The sequence below is a fragment of the Haliotis rubra genome, unplaced genomic scaffold (assembly GCF_003918875.1).
Source record: "Haliotis rubra isolate DU_JTF1 unplaced genomic scaffold, ASM391887v1 Scf1037, whole genome shotgun sequence".
NCBI classification, from domain to species: domain Eukaryota; kingdom Metazoa; phylum Mollusca; class Gastropoda; order Lepetellida; family Haliotidae; genus Haliotis; species Haliotis rubra.
In genome coordinates this window covers 243722-258604 of record NW_025764934.1, presented here as the reverse complement: position 1 = coordinate 258604, position 14883 = coordinate 243722, and the positions used below count along the sequence as shown (strand labels likewise).

At 40.0% G+C, this 14883-nt stretch overlaps 1 protein-coding gene across 1 annotated transcript in view; it reads right to left on the bottom strand.

Annotated features, from left to right (window-relative positions):
- Positions 1-13321, bottom strand: part of LOC124273777 (metalloprotease mig-17-like) — a 56153-nt gene extending 42832 nt beyond the window's left edge. Inside the window, exons 1-6 of the mRNA XM_046709090.1 lie at positions 13236-13321; positions 12227-12383; positions 10713-10836; positions 9821-9914; positions 7894-7959; positions 6442-6599 (exon numbers count right to left, since the gene is read on the bottom strand). Coding sequence (XP_046565046.1) covers positions 6442-6599; positions 7894-7959; positions 9821-9914; positions 10713-10836; positions 12227-12383; positions 13236-13295 — 659 coding nt within the window. The 5' untranslated portion in view covers positions 13296-13321. The remainder of the gene's footprint in view (positions 1-6441; positions 6600-7893; positions 7960-9820; positions 9915-10712; positions 10837-12226; positions 12384-13235) is intronic.
- Positions 13322-14883: the final 1562 nt, after the last annotated feature.

The following is a 14883-nucleotide window of genomic DNA, read 5'->3' as shown; positions in this document are numbered from 1 at the left end:
GCTAGCAGCAATCCACGCCATAGAAACAGAATTTCCCACTGCTGACGTGAAGGGCTGTTTCTTCCATTTCTGTCAAAGCCATCTGGAGGAAGGTTCAGGATCTTGGACTGGCTGTTGCCTACAAGGAAAACCCCGAAGTCACCAAGTGGATCAGGAGAGCAGCTGGACTACCTCTACTTCCTCAAGCCGCGGTCCAAGACACTTGGATTGAAGCCATGGATGACACTCCTGACGTCCCAAGAGCTGGCGACTTCAACGACTACATCGTGACAACATGGGTCGACGACACTGCCAGATTTTTCTTCACCTGTGGAACCACAACTTGACAGCTGGGCCGAGGACAAACAACAACCTGGAAGGATTCCACAACCGTCTGAATCGAGAAATTCCACACAGGCACCCGAACATCTACAGATTTGTAGAAGTCATCAGGAGAGTCGAACACGCCGAGAGAGTGAGGATTGCTCCAGATTGACTTTGGTGCTGCGCCAACAAACAGAAAACGAGTGTACAGAGATCGACAACCGTCTGTGCAGACTCAAGGAACAGCTACAGCGTGGACAGAAATCCCCTCTTCAGTTTCTTGACGCCGTCGGCTACCTGCTCAAGCTTGGATAGACTGTAACACTGACACTTGAACACTTGTGATAATGTAATAATGTGGTCTTTCTCATCCTGATATGTTGATATGAAACACTTGTGATAATGTGATCTTTTGTTCATCCTTATATGATGATATGAAAACACTGAATGTAAATAGACTGAAAAACTTGACAATTGATCTCAATGATGTGGTACTTTGTGATAACACATGTATTAAAGTCACTTTTAAAATCTGTCTTGTGTCATGTTGTGCATCTTAAGTGGACCAGTCCACTGTATGGAATAGGAAACAGGCAGGAGATTAGTTATGCAACAGACCATAAACTATGTTGTTATAAGCTGTAGGGGTAGTGGCATGTAGGGGTAATGGGAGGTTACCTTTATTACTGCTGTCTAGAACACATGTTTTCTACCCGCATTACGTTATTACACAACATAATGCAGGATTTGAAGAAGTGAAACATTTCAAGTTTTATACAATATGTATATACATACATCCCTGTATCAGTTCACAACATTATAATCAGAACCCTTGACCTAAACACTCACCACTTGCCTACTACCTATGGAAGATTCGTTCTGTTAGTTCATTCCTGGGAAGTCGACAACTGTGATGTTTAAAACAACAAATCAGTGGAGCATGCAAGGATTTTCAAGTCGACTGCCTCTGGAGAACAACGGAGGTTCTGTGTGATTTTAAGCAGATGGATGATACTAAATTGTTAACCGGTAAATAAATGAAATACTCCCACGAACCATTATTTACACCCCTTAAAATACATATGACATTTTTATCCGTGACAAGTTTATCGATAACAAATAATTTATATACATTTGAATGTCATCATTCAACTGTAGAAATAGTTTAAGTGCAGTTCTTATCTAGGCACATCCATGCTATCCGCGATGCAGCATTGTGTTTGCGGCTCACTCTAAACATGTATCCTATCTATACAGAGACACCTTCCTCCACGTGAAGTTAGAATGAACTTGCACTCTAACTGCTGATTTGCCATTTTGAAAGTGATGCATTGGATTGCGGATAAGCAGGATATATACCCATAATAACTAGTGAGTAAATATCAACAAATAATATAGTGAATTAAAATCAGTGTCAAAGGCAATCAGTAGTAGTGAGTTGAAATAAATCAATGTCAATCAATAAGCAAACAAATAATTAGTGATTTAAAATCAGTGTCAAAGGCAATCAGTTAGTCGTGAGTTGAAATCAATCAATGTCAGTCAATAAGCAGTGAGCTGAAATCAATCAATGTCAGTCAATAAGCAGTGAGTTGATACCAATGGAAATCAACAACCAGTGAGTTGATATCATGTTCATATTACAATGTGAGTTGATATCATGAAAATGAACACCGATTTCGTTATGCAGTTCAGTTTATAGTATAACCCACCTCACTAATCCATTAAAACATCATGAGTCTACCTCGGCGAAACATCAAAGGATTTTCACTGTAATACCAAATGTCGTCTTAAGGGGAAGACACCTAATCCTGATTCGATTATTGCAAGACTGTTTGAAAAACAGCTTCATTGTGGTTTCAAGAGTACACATCTGCCATATACAATTCAGTGTTCCATTTTACAGTTCGAGTGACTATACAAACAATAGAGATACATAAACCAGACAACGGGACTCATGTAAGAGATGAAATGACTGCAACTTAGCGCAATGAAACTCATGTAATACAGAGTGTGAATAAACGATGTATAAAGAAATCATCAAATTATTTTTATTTTCATTTCGTCTTGATAAGATGTTAAAATATGCCTTGTAAGATTTGTGCGGCGATCTACTTCTGGGAACCATTTCCCCTCCCACTTGAAGTTCTTTACAGGAGAAAACAACATCATTTGAAGAAAGTCCATATTGAATTATCCAAAGATGGTGTCTAATCATTTTCAATTAAGACAATTCTGGTAGTGAAATGAAAATTTCTGCCAGAAATTTCTGCGGAAAAAAAAATTCTGCCAGAAATTTCTGCGGTAAAAAAAAAATCTGCCAGAAATTTCTGCGGAAAAAATTAATTCTGCCAGTAATTTCTGCAGAAATGCATTTTCAGAGCCCATTTGTGAGCTTATGAACACGTGAGCGCACTGGCACATGAACCTTTTGGGTTCATCTCCTCGAGATCTTTCCAATGATATAAATTATGTCTTTGTAGCTCGCTTCCTTCTGTGTGTCAAGTTAGGACTCGCTGGCCATTCCTAAGTTGTCCCACCCGGCCTTCGGTGATCAGGCTAAAAAAGACCCAATAGCGATGATCAGCCTAAAAAGACCCAATAGTGGTGATCAGGCTAAAAAGACCAAATAGCGGTGATCAGACTAACAAGACCCAATAGCGATGATCAGGCTAACAAGACCCAATAGAAGTGATCAGGCAAAAAAGACTCAACAGCGGTGATCAGGCTAAAAAGACCCAATAGCGATGATCAGGCTAAAAAGACCCAATAGAAGTGATCAGGCAAAAAAGACCCCACAGCGGTGATCAGGCTAAAAAGACCCAATAGAAGTGATCAGGCTAAAAAGACCCAATAGCGGTGATCAGGCTAAAATGACCCAATAGCGGCGATCAGGCTAACAAGACCAAATAGTAGTGATCAGACAAAGACGACCCAATAGCGGTGATCAGACTAAAAAGACCAAATAGCGGTGAAATAATACGAATGGATGACTGAAATAAAAGCGAAGAAATCTGAAGCGATTGTACAATTTCGATTATATCATGAGCATGTTTGTGAATCTCTATCAAAGCGTGACCATGCCAGGTGTTAATGAAGGGAAAGAGTGGACACCGGGTACAAACAATATACAACAGCTATATGCAGAATTAGAATTAGCTAAGGCGCCTTAGTACTCGAGATGCCTTAGCAAAGAATGGCGTATGTAACAAAACTCGCTGACTATAACTCACGCTGTGAAAACAATGACGTGGTCATTCTCTGGGAACCCTGGGATGTTATTTTTCCAATCTCGAGCACTTGGAAGCAGATTTGAAGCATCTATCTTTGTGTTGTTTGGGTAATCCTCCTCGTTCAAGACTGACTGGAACCAACCTCCTCTTCCTTGATCCTTAAACAATGCAAATAGTGTTTGAGGTTTGGACTTAATGAACTTAAATGATTTGTATAGCGATCGGTATACGCATTGCAGAACTTTCTTCCAAGAATGATGATTCATTCGAGTCTTTCTGAAAGGTTGTCCAGGATTATAATATTTAAAACTTAAGTGAGTGAGTGACTGAGTGCGTTTAGTTTTATGCCGCACTCATCAATATTCCAGCTATATGACAGTGGTCTGTAAATAATCGAGTCTGGACCAGACAATCCAGTGATCAACAGCATGAGCATCGATCTACGCAATTGGAATACGATGACATGACTGTGTCAACCAAGTCAGCAAACCTGGCCACCAGATCTTGTTTGTCGCCTCTCACGACAAGTATGGGTTACTGAAGATCAATTCCAACCCGATCTTCACGGGTCAAAACTTTAGTAAGGCTTTCAGAAAATATAATGGTTAACATGAGGTGGAGATTTCCAAATTTGACGCATCAGTGGCTAAGATAATCTGATTTATATATGAGAAAGTTGGAGAAGAGAGGAAGAGGGAGAGAGAGAAAGAGAGTAAATAAATGAAATACTCCCACGAACCATTATTTACACCCCTTAAAATACATATGACATTTTTATCCGTGACAAGTTTATCGATAACAAATAATTTATATACATTTGAATGTCATCATTCAACTGTAGAAATAGTTTAAGTGCAGTTCTTATCTAGGCACATCCATGCTATCCGCGATGCAGCATTGTGTTTGCGGCTCACTCTAAACATGTATCCTATCTATACAGAGACACCTTCCTCCACGTGAAGTTAGAATGAACTTGCACTCTAACTGCTGATTTGCCATTTTGAAAGTGATGCATTGGATTGCGGATAAGCAGGATATATACCCATAATAACTAGTGAGTAAATATCAACAAATAATATAGTGAATTAAAATCAGTGTCAAAGGCAATCAGTAGTAGTGAGTTGAAATAAATCAATGTCAATCAATAAGCAAACAAATAATTAGTGATTTAAAATCAGTGTCAAAGGCAATCAGTTAGTCGTGAGTTGAAATCAATCAATGTCAGTCAATAAGCAGTGAGCTGAAATCAATCAATGTCAGTCAATAAGCAGTGAGTTGATACCAATGGAAATCAACAACCAGTGAGTTGATATCATGTTCATATTACAATGTGAGTTGATATCATGAAAATGAACACCGATTTCGTTATGCAGTTCAGTTTATAGTATAACCCACCTCACTAATCCATTAAAACATCATGAGTCTACCTCGGCGAAACATCAAAGGGATTTTCACTGTAATACCAAATGTCGTCTTAAGGGAAGACACCTAATCCTGATTCGATTATTGCAAGACTGTTTGAAAACAGCTTCATTGTGTTTCAAGAGTACATCTGCCATATACAATTCAGTGTTCCATTTTACAGTTCGAGTGACTATACAAACAATAGAGATACATAAACCAGACAACGGGACTCATGTAAGAGATGAAATGACTGCAACTTAGCGCAATGAAACTCATGTAATACAGTGTGAATAAACGATGTATAAAGAAATCATCAAATTATTTTTATTTTCATTTCGTCTTGATAAGATGTTAAAATATGCCTTGTAAGATTTGTGCGGCGATCTACTTCTGGGAACCATTTCCCCTCCACTTGAAGTTCTTTACAGGAAAACAACATCATTTGAAGAAGAAAGTCCATATTGAATTATCCAAAGATGGTGTCTAATCATTTTCAATTAAGACAATTCTGGTAGTGAAATGAAATTTCTGCCAGAAATTTCTGCGGAAAAAATTCTGCCAGAAATTTCTGCGGTAAAAAATCTGCCAGAAATTTCTGCGGAAAAATTAATTCTGCCAGTAATTTCTGCAGAAATGCATTTTCAGAGCCCATTTGTGAGCTTATGAACACGTGAGCGCACTGGCACATGAACCTTTTGGGTTCATCTCCTCGAATCTTTCAATGATATAAATTATGTCTTTGTAGCTCGCTTCCTTCTGTGTGTCAAGTTAGGACTCGCTGGCCATTCCTAAGTTGTCCCACCCGGCCTTCGGTGATCAGGCTAAAAAGACCCAATAGCGATGATCAGCCTAAAAAGACCCAATAGTGGTGATCAGGCTAAAAAGACCAAATAGCGGTGATCAGACTAACAAGACCCAATAGCGATGATCAGGCTAACAAGACCCAATAGAAGTGATCAGGCAAAAAAGAAAATAGACTCAACAGCGGTGATCAGGCTAAAAAGACCCAATAGCGATGATCAGGCTAAAAAGACCCAATAGAAGTGATCAGGCAAAAAAGACCCCACAGCGGTGATCAGGCTAAAAAGACCCAATAGAAGTGATCAGGCTAAAAAGACCCAATAGCGGTGATCAGGCTAAAATGACCCAATAGCGGCGATCAGGCTAACAAGACCAAATAGTAGTGATCAGACAAAGACGACCCAATAGCGGTGATCAGACTAAAAAGACCAAATAGCGGTGAAATAATACGAATGGATGACTGAAATAAAAGCGAAGAAATCTGAAGCGATTGTACAATTTCGATTATATCATGAGCATGTTTGTGAATCTCTATCAAAGCGTGACCATGCCAGGTGTTAATGAAGGGAAAGAGTGGACACCGGGTACAAACAATATACAACAGCTATATGCAGAATTAGAATTAGCTAAGGCGCCTTAGTACTCGAGATGCCTTAGCAAAGAATGGCGTATGTAACAAAACTCGCTGACTATAACTCACGCTGTGAAAACAATGACGTGGTCATTCTCTGGGAACCCTGGGATGTTATTTTTCCAATCTCGAGCACTTGGAAGCAGATTTGAAGCATCTATCTTTGTGTTGTTTGGGTAATCCTCCTCGTTCAAGACTGACTGGAACCAACCTCCTCTTCCTTGATCCTTAAACAATGCAAATAGTGTTTGAGGTTTGGACTTAATGAACTTAAATGATTTGTATAGCGATCGGTATACGCATTGCAGAACTTTCTTCCAAGAATGATGATTCATTCGAGTCTTTCTGAAAGGTTGTCCAGGATTATAATATTTAAAACTTAAGTGAGTGAGTGACTGAGTGCGTTTAGTTTTATGCCGCACTCATCAATATTCCAGCTATATGACAGTGGTCTGTAAATAATCGAGTCTGGACCAGACAATCCAGTGATCAACAGCATGAGCATCGATCTACGCAATTGGAATACGATGACATGACTGTGTCAACCAAGTCAGCAAACCTGGCCACCAGATCTTGTTTGTCGCCTCTCACGACAAGTATGGGTTACTGAAGATCAATTCCAACCCGATCTTCACGGGTCAAAACTTTAGTAAGGCTTTCAGAAAATATAATGGTTAACATGAGGTGGAGATTTCCAAATTTGACGCATCAGTGGCTAAGATAATCTGATTTATATATGAGAAAGTTGGAGAAGAGAGGAAGAGGGAGAGAGAGAAAGAGAGTGATAGTGAGTGAGTGAATTTAACGGAGGCTGAGCTACACGTGCATTATAAACACACAGTCATGCTCGAAAGCAATTATTATTACAAGACTATATTCAATTTTTAACACAAGGTGAAGTGAGATGGGGTTTAACGTCGTACTTAAGAATGTTTGCTCATAGGACGACGTGCATGCGTGTGTATGTGTGGCTGCTTGTACCAGCCCAGACTTTAGCTGGTTTCATAGTGCTAGATCACTGAGATACAATGAACATCGATCAACACATGGAAAAAACTATTTCACTGAAACAACCACGTACACTAACCGGAACCCCAGGTCTAGCTTGATGTTCATGATGTCGATCACTCGATTGTCTGGACCATAACTGATTATTAACACCCGCCTGGGTATTGTCTGAAAATCTTGAGTGCGGTGTGAACCATAAACAGATATAATAGGTCAGTACAAAATATAACATCGGGTTAGAAATCATACACAGATGGTTATTCACACGCACACGCACACGCACACGCACACGCACACGCACACACGCACACATGATCGATAACACTTTTACAGTTATCATTGCATCGCTACATAACGTTTGCGGAAACACAGAAACTTTAAACTCCCGGTGAAATTATTTTGTTAAATGAAAAACATGCTCCCTTCGAAAAGAATATTGAGCATTTTATCGCACATCGAACTTTTCAGTTTCCCGGTTCAATCAACGATGGATTATCTTCATCAAATACATACCTCAATGACATACCCAACCAGGTGTATGTTGTACAATGTCGAGGCAGTCTTAAACCTTAAGTTTACCTGTAAAATAAAGTATTAATTGCAGGGGACATCATTGTTAGTGTTAGAGATGAGGACTTCGTTCACATACGATAGTAACGCTTCGAGAGTCTGTGTTAACGTGTGTGACTTACGATACTTAGATAGCTTTGACAAATGGATATAGAGGCTGCGCTCTTCGTAGTACCTCAGCGGGAGCATTTACTTTTACGTAAAGACTACAAATATGTAAAGACTCCGGTATTAATAGTGGGTCGGGGGGGAGCCCATACTTTTCAGTAAAGACTACAATTTTGTAAAGACTCCGCTGTTAATAGTACCCCTTACTTTTAAGTGAGTGAGTGAATATAGTTTTACGCCGCTTATAGCAATATTCCAGCAATATCACGGCGGGGGACACCAGAAATGGGCTTAACACATTGTACCCATGTGGGGAATCGAACCCGGGCCTTCGGCGTGACGAGCGAACGCTTTAACCACTAGAGCCACCCCCACCACCCCACCACCCCACCACCCCACCACCCCTACTTATAAGTAAAGAGTACACTTATGTAAAGACTCCGGTGTAAATAGTAGCTCATGGGGAGCATCAGCCTTTAAAAGTCACATGCAACGTAAAACACAACTTTGCAGATTCTGATACCTTTCGGTATGGACTTACCGAAACAAATCATCAAAAATGCAAATTTATAAAGTTGAAAAATAACGCGATGCAAAAAACCGCGCGAAATCGTAGTTCAAACGATTCACTAACTTTCCCCCAGCGCTTGGGGGAATTCAAGTGGTTTCAACAGCTGGGCTGCGCTCATAGCACATGCGCAGTGAAATAGGTTGCGGAGCTTGGAAGCGGGTTTTCCGGTAAATATTCGGTGAAGGCTTTGGTGTGAGCTATTTTTCTACTGTTTTGTTGATATTTCACAGGCGCGAGCTATTTATATGTTATTACAGTAGATTACCGATTTAACTGTTTATATAATTTCTTTTGTCTATTTCACCACATGTTCTTCTTACCGAGTCAATTTCTCAGTTCGATACTTAAAAGCAATGTCATTATTTAGCGTCGACAGAATTTCTAACTGTGATATAGATATGTCGTTGTCACAGACAAAACTCAAAGTCTGTTTTATTGGCACCTATGTGTCTGCCTGCCCGTCTGCTAATGACAATATTCAATACACAATTTCAATATCTGACCACATGCAATTTGAACTTAACACCTGTCAGGCTATACACCATAAACAAAACGCATTGATTTATGGCCCGAGTTCGGTCTCTGTCACATTATGTAATTACACAGACAGGCAGGTGCGATACTTGTACACATGACATGTTATGATGTCTGATGATTGCAAAATGTTATACACAAAAAATGAGCATGTATTTACAAAACCCAACATCTCTATATATACACACACACAATGAGCCGTGAGGGCATCTGCAAATGAACCAGCCATTACACTTGAGTGCACACCCACCCGCTCTGACTGGGTTCGGTATCCTGGCTGCTTCGTTTCTTTTGAAGTAAACCCAAAAAATATTGCACTTTTGATTTGCGATTGTACGCTTATACTTTTGTTTTTATGTTTTTTCATAATCAGCAATGTATATTATATGTCATGAATAAGTGATAATTGTGTTTGAATTATGTTTGATTTTTGGTTGCATGTGACACCTTAAAGCTTACAGGCGCCCCCTTCTTCATTTTATGGAGCCGGTTTCCTTGTAGATAGACTCTTTTCCTATTGCCCGTAATTTGTGTCTTCATACTTCGATTCCGGACATGGGTACAATGTGTAAAGCCCATTTCCTGTGTCCCCCGCCGTGATATTGCTGGAATATTGCTAAAAGCGGCGTAAAACTAAACTAACTCACTCATACCTACCCCGTTAACAAGATGAGCAAAATGGCGTCGTATGTTCTCCTTTGTTTCAGCATGCTTGAGGACTTCGGACACCTGGGAAGTCCTTGCAAACCATCTGTAAAAGGTACAATACACAATGCTTGGAAGAGGGGACGAAGTGGATTGGGTGGTCATGCTCAGTGGCTTTGTTAATTGCGTGTAACCGTGCCCGACGGGTGGTACGTTACATACATTGTTAATCACTACTGGGCCTGATCCAGATTGCCGTGGTGGCCTCCAGAAGGGACCGTTTCATCTCCATCTTCTGTTGCACAGATTCCAGACGAAGACGATGTCACGGGTCGACCTCGTTCAAGAAGACCAAAATTGAACGTCCAGATCTGAGGAACGTTTGGTCATGTCGCTCTCTTATTCTCTTAGGCTACGTTAGATCTCATTTGTGATGTAATCCCGTGAAGATCCGGGTTAGAATTGGTCTTCAGCAACCCATTGTCCTAAGAGGCGAGTAACATGATTGGGTGGTCAGGCTCGCTGACTTGGTTCACACATGTCATCGTATTCAGTTGCATAGATCGACACCCATGCTGTTGATCTGTGGATTGTCTGGTCCTTATTTAGAGACAAATAGGTGGGATATTGCTGAGTGGGGCGCTAAACAACAAACAAACAAACAATATACTCATGAATGAACTAGATTTGTCATTTTATGTACCATTCGTGTACTGTGAGTGTCAACTCTACGGCATCTTTTAAACAGGATGGCAGTAATGTATATCTTGGACTCATGGTCATGACAATTGTCCGATAGAGGAAGACACTGTTGACATAGAGGTTCAGACACTTTAGACTTGTGTAGTAAAAGGTCTTCAACTGGGACCTCAACATAGAACAGTAGCACAAAGACACCAACTACCTTTGATATACGGAGTAGTCAACGACAGCAACAACATCAATGTGTATTTGGTCAGTCGAACGTTTGCTTCTAGATTCCTGCGTCCATCGTTCAGCCTCCCTCTCAGAAACATTATCTTCGTCATCTGAAATAATGGTTTAAAAACAAGAAGAAGGAAAAGTCAGTTTACTAAAGGCTCCCCTTTAAAAAATAATAAACCTTAAGAAACTGACGGATAAAGTGAACTTTAATTTTGTCCCAGCTACTATACACTAAACGCCAAAGAAACGTTACCCTCCTATCTTTATGAATTACTGAAAAACTATCAAAGATATCTTAGAAGGTATTAGTTTACAAGAAAGCTTAACAACACAGCTTTATGCAAATCACGAAAATAAATTCTTAAATGCATTCATATTTAGGTGAAATGCATCCTTTTCAGAAGAATTAAATTGTCCTATTTTCGTCCATGTCGAAATAAACCAACAGCAGTGAACTAGATGTCCAAAAGAAACGTTGAAATAAAATTCTGCTTTGAGACAAAGATAAACCATTAAAGTCACCATTTTTCAACAGTTAAAACAAGAAACAACTGTTGTAGAGTGTGTAAAATTGGAAAATAGTCATTCCTATGATTACAGTCTTTTAAAACATTTTCTGCTGATTTTCATTAGTGAAAACAAGTAAAACATCTAAAATTAGCTTTGTTAACATTTTGGCTTGCAAAGTAACATTTTTCCATTTTATGTGTACACATAGCAATATCAATCGCCAAAACGTAGCAATATTCCAGCGGTATTTGCATCCATTTCACATGTGGAATGATCTTATAGGGTATGAAGAGAGACAAGAATGCATGATATGATACACAAGTACGAGAAATATGCCACGATTAACAGCTGAAGAGAGAGAAAGAGCCATTGGGATGGAGCAGATGGGGTCGACATACAATGCTGCTGCCAACGCCCTCGGATGCCACCGTATCACGGTTCTAAGACTTATTTCAGGGCTTCAGTCAGACTGGGTCACCGTAGACAGACCAAGAATTGGACGTCCACACATCAGAACGCCAGCTGAAGACAGGTACCTCCGTCACTAAGGCAGGAGGGTAAGGTTTCTTTTGGCGTTTAGTGTAGTTATTAAGTTTGTATAACGAACTAAAATTTGTTGTCCTTTTGAGTTCGTTATAGCCGTAGTTTAGTTCGGTTTCTTTGTGAAGTGAACCTGTATCATATCTTCACTTTGCCGTTTTTTAGGATTCCGAATGATATATTAAAAAATGTCTCTCTTTCGTATCTTTCAGATCAAGTCGAAATAGTCTTTTTATATCAACAAGTCGAAACGAATACAAGTTTGGATATCGTTTAGCATCAGCTGTGGAGGGTCAGTTGTTAGGTTATTGGGTAAAGCGTTTGATCATCACGTCGACGACCTGGGTTCGATTCCCTACAAATGAATAATGTCACCTTCGCTTATATTGGTTGCATATTGCTCACTCACTCACTCGATTGCACCATTGGAAACTTGAAACTTACACGACAACGTGATGTCAATAGCTTGTTTGTCAATAAGAGGCTTCACTGGCTTCAGGATATACAGATCATCGTCGACAGGCCCCCATGCGTCACCACGAGCACCGTTATAAGGCGTCATCTCATACAAATTACCTCCAGGAAGAGATAGGAAGCCTTGCTGTGAAAAGAAGAAAAGCCGAAATATCAACATATTCGGGACCACGTAATGTATGTCGAGTATCGGTACTAGAGAAGAAGTGTTCGTATATTCTTGTTTGTTGTTTACCCCACACAGCTATAATCTGGAGGAGATTAAAATCTGCCATTGCAAGCAAGAGCCAAGATCGACTTTAAAGATTTGTTTGTTTGTTTGTTTGTTTGTTTGTTTGTTTGTTTGTTTGTGGTCCTGCTTTATGACACGGTCTGATAATATTCCGCCTTCAAAGAAAATGCATAAGACACTACGTAGCCAGTTTTTGCTTAAACTTCTAGGTTTTTCTGTGTTCCTATATTGATAATCAAAATCCGCCCGTGCCCACGCTTCTTTAAAAATAAAATAAGATTACAATAAACTACTTTAAACAGGAACTCACGATTTGTACGAACTTTTTGGGCTGGTCTCTTATTGATGCTTTCGTCGAAATGAGTTAAATGAACAGCGGTTATAACAAACTGACCGGTCACGTTGAGTTCGCTATAGCCGTAGGTATATTGAGCCAATTAAAACTTTATTCTGCATTAAATATTGATACAGTTACTTAGCGTCCTTACTGTATCATACCCATGAAGATCCGGGTCAGAACTGATCTTCAGTAACCCATGCTTGTCGTAAGAGACGACTAACGGGATCGGGTGCTCAGACTCGATGGCTTGGTTGACACATGAAATCTAATCTCGATTGCGTAGATGGATGCTCATGATATTGCTCACTGGATTGTCTGCCGCCATATAGCTGGAATATTGCTGAGTGCGGCGTTAAACAACAAACAAATGTTAATGTATGACATGACTCGTATAACACGTTACTTACAAGCTGATACCGTGGTTTGTCCTCTGATGTTATCCGGCAGGACACCTCAATAGAAGCCATGTTAGCAACATCCAGGTACTCGTGACGCCCCTGTAGAGTGAGTGAGTGAGTGAATTAGTATAGATCAAACATCACACTTGCAATACTTATAAAACATCGGTGTAACAGAATACTATGAGCTGTATGCTTCTCTCGAGGGTAATTATTTACGGTCTGATGTTTGCCTCTTTGTAGCAGTGTTACCCGAACACTGCTACAAAAAGACGTACATCAGACCGTATTACCCGAGGGAGATGCTTCCAACGTATTTATCTTACCGTCATGTGTTAAATGTACAAAAGCTTAAAACTGCTTTGAAAATGGTTAAATTATGTTTAAGTTGAGTGTGCAAACGATGCAATGTAGAATACAGTTTTAATAAAGCAGTGAAAGTTGGTAAAATAAATTCACAGTGAACTCAAACACAGCTGAACGGTTTTCGAACTCCGTGGACCGCATGCGTCATATTATGACGTCATACGATTGTTAGCGATACAGCTTCTCGGCGGAGAGTTTGGCGTTTCCCCTGGCAGCGGGTGATTATTTTTCAGTTGGAAACTTGTTAAAGCGTCATTGACCAAGGAAATTAAAGTATTCTACATGAAGGTAAGATAACGAGTCTTGACTATTCGCAGAAAACATATTAATCAATTTGGTGTCAAAGACAAAATATAGCTGTTAAAACGCATGAATAGACGAAACAGCCGTGATGACACCAGGTGTTCATTGAAAGGGCAAGATGTTCTTCTCCACCGGTAACACCCGCCATTCACACAATTTACCTGAAGAAGTAAGCGCTTACATCCTAGAAGCACACAGTAATACTTCAATAACATATCCACACCATAGTAAACACATGTACAATACGAACAATATCATATATTCTAAGATGCTTTGCTAAACGATCAAAGGCGCCGACAGTACTTTATAAGGTGATAAAGTACACTATTTGCATGACATCACACTGTATGGCGTCTCTACGCTATTCAACGTTCACAATGTTTAAATACTCCAAACAGGGTTGCGCAACAGTGAGGGAAATTACCAGTCTTCCTATTTGCGACTGACTGAGTTTGGTTTTACGCCGCTTTTAGCAATATTCAAGCAACATCACGGCGGGGGACACCAGAAATGGGCTTCACACATTGTGCCCATGTGGGGATTTGAACCCGGGCCTTCGGCGTGACGAGCCAACGCTTTAACCATTAGGCTACCCCACGACCCCTCCTATATGCGAGCGAAGCGAGCTAAGGTTTGCAACGTAGTTCCCTCGCTTCGGTTCGAAAAATAGTTTCAGTGTCAAACTAAAATATCGCCACCATCAAAGGTAGGCACGCAGTTCCTCACAGGGTTGTGTACTCTCAGATTTTCAACTTCAATTTTGATAACTACTCGCGTAAAATATATTTCATGCAACATTTCAAGCGTCAATTAACGGCATTACAAGATCATGTTCCTGTTTTTGACAGGTAAGGGCGTCGTCATTTCGAAATAACACTAGCCGTCTGGAAGTCAGTATGATGTTGCAGAGGGGCGTATCAACGAAACTGCAACATTGAATCACGGCACTGTAAAACCGGATGAAATCGGACTGTTACAAGAAGCTAAT